Source organism: Lactuca virosa, chromosome 3 (genome assembly GCF_052849685.1).
Source record: "Lactuca virosa cultivar CGN04683 chromosome 3, Lactuca_virosa_CGN04683_v6, whole genome shotgun sequence".
Taxonomy (NCBI): Eukaryota; Viridiplantae; Streptophyta; class Magnoliopsida; order Asterales; family Asteraceae; genus Lactuca; species Lactuca virosa.
In genome coordinates, this window is record NC_136428.1 from 106,302,442 (window position 1) to 106,310,333 (window position 7,892).

At 39.3% G+C, this 7,892-nt stretch overlaps 1 protein-coding gene across 1 annotated transcript; it reads left to right on the forward strand.

Moving 5' to 3' along the window:
• The first annotated feature begins 2,070 nt into the window (after nucleotides 1-2,070).
• Nucleotides 2,071-5,142, forward strand: LOC145166344 (B3 domain-containing protein REM10-like). Its single transcript, XM_079085297.1, has 4 exons — nucleotides 2,071-2,742; nucleotides 2,828-3,098; nucleotides 3,176-3,291; nucleotides 4,138-5,142. The coding sequence occupies exons 1-4, from the start codon at nucleotides 2,659-2,661 to the stop codon at nucleotides 4,894-4,896; spliced, it is 1,230 nt and encodes a 409-aa protein (XP_078941423.1). The 5' UTR covers nucleotides 2,071-2,658; the 3' UTR covers nucleotides 4,897-5,142.
• Nucleotides 5,143-7,892: the final 2,750 nt, after the last annotated feature.

The window sequence follows — 7,892 nt, forward strand, 5'->3', positions numbered from 1 at the left end:
TGATTTGGCTTTTGGGACACTCTGATTGAATAATGAATTGAAAACACTTTTTTAAACAATTACTATTTGGTTTTATTTATGCTTGAAAAGTTTAAATTTGGCGTAAAATTTTGGATGTCACAGAATATGAGTTGGATGATGAGTTGAGAGGTGTTATAGACCACGAGGTGAGTACGAGAGGTGGACGATGTGAGAAGCCTTTCCCAAATGATGGCCCCGTCATATAGCAGAGTATGGATGACAACCACGGACTATTCTAGACAGTCCAGTGGAACACTAGCAGGCTCGCAACCTGTAGGAGTTGTGAACGATGTGTTCACCCGGTGTACTCTAAACCCTGGCGATCATGCAGACTTGGTGCCTAAACCTTGGCGATCATGCAGACTTGGTGCCAAAACCTTGGCGACTATGCGGACTTAGTGCCTGTTGTATAAACCTTGGCAACTATGCAGACTTAGTGCCTAAATCCCGGTGACGATGGACTTCGTGCCGATTCCTTAGGATGATCCTTAGGAATGAATGAACGAGGAATAGTTGATTCTTAGGGTAGATCCTTAAGAGTAAAGAAGATAATGAGGATGGGTAATTGGGTTGATTGTTTGATGTTTAAACATAATAATTATATTATTGTGGGCTAAAAACCCTATGTACTCACCAGGTTTCCCAACCTGACCCACTCAAGCTTATTTGTATCACAGGTGTCAGTATGAAGCTACTTTACACTGAGAGATTTAAAAGAGATGTAGATCACTAGTGTAAATGAATGTAAGTTCTGTTTATGCTTATGTTTCTGTATTGAAGATGACATCCCAAATGTTTTAAAATGAATAAAAATACATTTCTTCGAAAATGCTTTGATAATGTATTTATCATGTTTTACTGGGAACTAATTCCGCAACATTTTTATTAAAAGAAGTACTCTGATTTTTATAAAGCATAAACAAAATCGGTCTTTTCTGACCGTGAAAATGGGGATGTCACATTTATGAACCTTTAGGGTTCCAAATATGGCTAGGTGCTCCAGATCTGAAATGTTATGATGTTTTGAGTTCATTCATGGGGCTGTGACCCCATTTCTCCCATTTTTGACCTTGATGAATGGATGACATGCATATCCACAAAGCAAAGACTTTTATGTTGTTTAGGAGTGTAAGGAAGCTTTATGGAAAGCATGAGTTGGGAACTTAATGAATTAAGGGCTTAATCCATCAAGTTGTTTCTGTGCAGTTGAAAAATAAAATTTTTACTCAGTATTTTTGGGACGCTACATGTAGTTTAGAAGCTCGATTTGTACAACAAGTAAATGAAGACCCTACAAGGTCGATCCAGGAGATGCTTAGTGAGTTTGAAGCACTAAATCGACCTTGTAATGGTCTTTATTTACTTGTTGTACAAATCAAGCTTCTAAACCACAATAACATCTCCTGAAAGGGTGCCTATGTCCTTTTCACTGACTTGTAAAGACATCCCCAACCCTACACTAAAAAGCCACTTTTACTGCAAGGACCAGAAGTGTGAAAATGGCTAAAGAAAGTGCAAGGATGAAAAGTCCGGGCTTTGCCCCGGACAAAAAATGTAAAAGTTTTGACTGCAAGGACCAGAAGTGTGAAAATGGCTAAAGAATTAAAGGGGTAGGAATTAGCAACTTTTTAGAAAAGGGATCAAAGTTGTCAAACCGTTAAAGTTTTGTGGCCAAACTTTAAATATTAAAAGGTTCCAAAAAAGTGTAAAAATATTGATTGCAAGGACCAAAAGTGTGAAAATGGGTAAATAATAATGACCAAAGTTGCCAAAAAACATCCAAATTTAGTATTCCTAATTTCCAACAATAATACAAGGACCAATTCTGCCAAAAAAATAGGAAGTTGAATGGAAAACAAACAAAAGGACATGAATAAATTAATTAAAGAAGTACAGAGACCGAATATGTAAATCAAGGGACCATGGACAAAGTATCCCAACTTTACTATTATTGGTTTTTTTTTCTAATTTCCTTAAATTAAAAAAGTATTGATAGCGTTGTTTTAAACCAAATTGGTATTAGATATAGAATTGAATCGGACATAATCTACACATATTTTGATGTAAAAGAAAAAAAGGATTCGGTGCTAGGAGTGGAAAAATTTAAACTTCATTAAAGTGAAGCCAGGTTTTGTCAATTCAATGGGACTCTTTCGAGATCCACCAACTCAATAAAGGGGTTCGCCATTCGCAGGTCGATTTTCTTCAACACCACCTCCCACCGGCGTTTCTCACCACCGGTGTCTACCTCATCTAACGTAGTTTCTTCAAGAACTACCGCCGGCGACTACCACCTTAAAAAATCCATCAACGGCGCTTCTTACAGAACCAACAAACCCATCACCGGCGACGACCCAACCCTAATCCCTCCCTACCGGCGACTTCTATCCGGCGACTACAGCTGCAAACTTTGATAAGAAGTGGGTCTGTTTTTTTTTGTAGATTTTAGGTTGTTCGCTGTTCATCTCCCACCATTTTGGTGTAGGAAATGTCGGTCGATTCGAATATTTAACCCTCTACAACACAAATCAGCGCGGTTATCTCATCTATCTCTCTCTTTCATTACTTGTTCTTCAACTAACCCCAAATCCTTCTCAATAAAAAAATCAAAATCGAAGTTTCTTCAATTGACTGAAAATGGATACTGATAGAAGTAGTGAGCCAAAACAGGGTTCTCCTTCCTTCTTCAAGGTCGTGCGTTACCCTTCTTCCCCACATCTGGTACTCCTCTATCCTCCGCGTGTATAAGTATATGAATCTGTATATGATATCTGTATTCATGGAAAAAACCGAAATTTGTTTGCAGTCATTGCCAATTGCTTTTGTGAGGAGGTATTTACATAAGATCCCTAAAAACACAATACTCAAGACTGCAACAGGGGAGCATTCATGGAGGTTGAAGATTAAACAAATCGGTGAAGATTACTGTTTTGCCCATGGATGGGAGAAGCTGGCCCAGGATGTCCAGTTGGCTACCAGGGACATTCTTGTCTTCTGGCTAGTTGATTCCTTCACCTTCCAGGTTTCGTTCTTCGATGAACATGGATGTGAAAAAGATCTGCCATTAAAGCACACCAGTTTGGTTTCTCTCTCTTGCTTTACATATATACAAGAACATTAAATTGGATTTTGACTGATGGATCAAGATTTTCAGGTGATGATGATGAAGATGATGGCCAACATCATGATGATGATGATGATGATGTTGCGCCATATGAGGATCTTTACTTTCAAAAGGTCATCTGTGAGAGAAACCACAGATATTATATGGTAAAATCTTATATCTTCAAATGACAAAACAATGTTAAATGGAAATATCCTTAAAAGAACACCATAATCGGCAAAAGGGTGGCTTTGTATTTTCTCAAAAGTTATATTATTTTCGGTTGATTTGATAGTGTAAGAAAACTTGCATTTGTTAGCTTATGGTAAAATTGTAAATTAATATTTTTTTTTGAACGGCGTTAATATTAATTAAAATTTATACTAGGGGCCTATGAGTTGTAGAAAAATTGTAGTTAAAATTTATATATAGATGGATGATACTAATTAATTAATCATAATAAAATTATAATCTTGATTTAATTAAAAGGAAGTGATTATTTACTTGTTAAAATTTATAAATTGTAGAAGAAATAATGAATGATTTTATTAAAATTTAAAAGCCTGTTAATAATTGGTAATTTACTTTCTTGATTTTTTTAGTTAAAAAAAATTAATTTGTTATTCTTCAAAATTGTACGAGTCTTTGTGAAAGTTATAATTGGTAATTTACTTTCTTGATTTTTTAGTTTAAAAAAAGTTAATTGGTTATTCTTCTTGTATGAGTCGTTGTGAAAGTTATGATTTATCCTTGTAGTTTGTAAATTACAGAAAAAGGATAGATTATTTTCTATAAATACTACATATTATTCCTTTTAAGTATATATATATCTACAAAAATATAAATATATGATCGTATAATAATTTAACATATTAAAATACTTAAAAAAATAACAGTATGAGTTGTAACTCATGTCTCGAAAGTTGTACCTTACATCTCGGGAAAAGGCCTAGGTTTCTTGAATCACGTTTTGTTGTTGGGTAATTAATTGATTTTTAATTTAAATTTTGTAGGGGTTGCCGAAGAAATTTGTGGATTCTGCGGGTTTGGAAAATAAATCGAGCATAAGGATGAAGGATAAAGAAGGAAAAGAATGGAAAATTGGGTTAAAAATTGAAATATACTCGAATATAAGAGTCTATTTAGCATCAGGGTGGCCGCATTTCCGACAATATCACGACCTATGCAACGGCGATATGTGTTTATTCAAGTACATCAAGAAAGAAAACGTCTTGATTCTAGTGGAGATGATCAAGAGTAAAAGACCAACAAAACGACAATCTCTGGATGTCAAGGGGTTGAACAGGAAGATCGGAAGACCGCCGGTTGAGAAACTAGATGGCGGCGGCGGCTGTGGTGGTGGTGGTGGTGGTGTGAAGGTTAAAGTTGAATATGAATCAGGTCCGGAGGCGGAGGTGGTGAAGAGAAAGAGGGGTAGGTCGCCGGTTGAGAGACAGTTAGGTGGTGGTGTGGAGGTTAAGATTGAAGATGGGTTGTGGCCGGAGGTGGGAGTTTTGAAGAAAAAGAGGGGTGCGCCACCACTTGGAGAACCTTGTGGTGGTGGTGACGGCGGTGGAGTGAAGGTTAAGATTGAAGATGAATCATGTCCGGCGGAGGTGGAAGTGGTGATGAGAAACAAGGGAGGGCCGCCACCGCTGCCTGTGAAAGCTCGCATTGGTGGTGCGGTGAAAGCTCGCGCTGGTGGTGGTGAGGTGAAACCTGAGCCAGAGATGGAGAGTTTGTTTAGATGCAAGCAAGTTATTTACTTTTAACCTCAAGTTGGGTTGGTGGCCATGGACAAAATTGATTGACTGTGGTGGTGGTGACGGTGGCAGTGGCAATGGTGGTAGTGGTTGGGGTGTTTGGGATCACTTGTTTGAATTATTATGGTTTGACATCGTTGTTATATAACGAGTGTAAGTGTTTGGATATGAAGTATAAACACCTATAAATATTAATTGGTTTAAAATTTTTATTAAAATTTAAAGATAAATATATATTTAGTCTTTTAACTGAAACTCAGGTAAAAATAATTTTATTATATATTGGCTGCCTATTTTTTCGCTTGTTATTGATGCAAGATCCTTTTATTTAATTATACAAAGAGGTAAAGTGACATTGTTATACGATAGGTGACTTGTAAACGCTCGTGGGTCTGTTTTTCTTTCAACTCAACGGACATTTTTTTTGATGAAAATCCTTGCTAATCCATCTTGTTAGCATGAAAAATGAAGCAAAGAATCTTCCGCGGGAGGCCAGCAATCTGTCGCTAAGGCTTTGAGGTATTGTCACTAGGGACGGCTCAACCAATTTGAGGGTTCTAAGAAAACAAAAAAATTGGGGCTCTTCAAGTAAGCAAATAGTTTCGAACTTGGAACCTTTAGTTTTATAAACTAGTGCTTTTACCACCAAGTCAAGCTTCAACTTGTCTTTGTAACCCAAGAAATACGTATATATATACATATATAATAGAAAAAGCTTTAAAATTGGGGGCCCTAAGCCCTTGCTTAGTTTTGCAAATGGTAGAGTCGGTCCTGATCGTCACGAGTGGTTTATGAGTGAAAAGGAGGCCACGTAGATTTTTTTTATCATTCCACAATCAATCCACTAGGTTGTAGAAATGGTGTTCACCGGTGGGTTGGTATGGTATGGGTTGGTGGTGAAGAGAAAAAAAAGAGAGAGAAAGAGAGTGACCGATGTTGCTGCTTGCTTCTTATTGGTTGTCTTCCTCCGTCTTCATAGAGACTTCACAGCCAAGTCACTGAACATTGGGGTGGTGTTCACACGTCCCCTTGGGCTGCCACATAGGTTTTCACGTGTGGTTTGAGGCTCCACTCCGTATAGCCTAACTTGATCCGTCGCTAATATGTTGGAATTAGGTGAGTCTAGTTATGGTTCCGTCACTAATATGTTACAATTTTTTTTTATCCTAGTTACTAATTAAAGGGAAATGACTCGTCCCCTAAACACGACTCTCACTATGCAAAATGACATATGAAGATTTTCAAAATAAAATGTCCAGACTATCATGAGAAGAATTCTAATTTCTAGGTGGAGACTTACATAAACCATAGCGTCTCACACACAAACACATAATCATAAACACAATTAATAAGAGCATGAAGGAAGGAATACAACTCATACCCGCAGTGTCAACTGCTGGAACTCAGATCTCCTTTATCTCTGACTACAACGCTCGATTCCTCTCCACAGGAACCTCCACTCTGCCCTCGCGACCATCCGAAATCCTTAGAGTGGCTGGAGCAGGTGCCCTCACTGCTCCCCTCATCAACTCCGGACAGTTGGCGTTCTTGTGGCCCACTTGGTTGCAATGAAAACACATCGGAACCGATCCTCGAGGGCAATCCCTGTTGAAATGACTCATCTGTCCGCAACTGAAACATCCCCTCCCTGTCTCCTGACGTCGTGTCGTGTCGTGTTCGTGTTCAAAATTCGACACGAAATTGACACGATTTAGCATTTTTCGGTCGTGTTAGTCGTGTGTGTCGTGTTATCTATGATTATGTATTAATTAAATAAATTAATTGTTATATTATGTCATCTTTGTCGTGTCGTGTCGTGTTTGTTGTTTTTTAATCGGTTCGTTTTCGTGTTAGCTGAAAAAAAACACGACATCGTGTCGTGTCGTGTTCGTGTTACAAAAAATCTTGTCGTGTCGTGTTGTGTCAGACAAAAACACGACACGATGGCCCGATTTGCCACCCCTAACAGTGGCCACGGTCCTGCTGGCCTCCCAAACGCAAATCCTGAGTCGTGGGCCTCTTTGCCTGGCCTACTGTGGTCTGAATCTGCTCTGCCTTCCTCTTCCCGAGGTGCTCCAAACCAATCTCCCGCTCTCGGGCTCTAGCAAACATATCATGATACCTCACCTTCTTCATTCATTTTCCCGCCACATTCTGCGGAACCAGCAAAGCGCTTTCCCGAAATAAGGGAGTTCACGCTCCCAACTGCCATGCCGCGATCTCGGCCCGAAAGGCCCCGAGTCGCTCATCCAACAATTCCATAATCCTAGTGCAGTATGCGCCCATATGCTCGTCCAAAATCTACATGATCCCATCCTTGATCGTACCAAAAATCACAGGAGTCTGCTCCAAAATACCGCGGGTGATCTCCGACGAGATGAACTCCCGCGTCCACTCATCCATCGGCTCGGTACCAGCCCCTGATCCCGAACCAGAACCTGAACCTCCTCCACGTGTGCTCATTACCATTATGAAAAGCAGCCTCACAATGATCAGAACATGCTCAAAGAATCCTCATCCCACAGGCTTCCTAGATTCTTTGTGACTCTCCTCGAATCGAGTATGGATCTTGTGCTTTCAGTAGTACGGACCCAATACTACCTTCCACACCTATCCATACTTTCCTCAAGAATCATCCCAAATCCTCCAAGTCACCTTCTCAACCGATACTCCAAATACCCGCTAAACAGCGCAATTAACCCACTAAAGCACTTCCTAGGCTATCCTAGGTTCCTGACCTCACCCTATCATCAGCTGCTGAAGAATTCTCACTAATGTCAGCTAACTACTTCATTAATACAATCACATGCAACAAAGCTTAGATAATCCTTCGAGTAAAGACTCAACCCTACAACGATTAGACTCAAACGAGAGCTACGCAATAGGGTCAAATCCGTCATTCTGAGATTATCCAACCTTTGCAGCATGTGACTTAACATATTCACTTAATAGTTAACTCGCATCACTAAGGGTTCCACAAAGCACAAAGCATTCGGACATTGGAA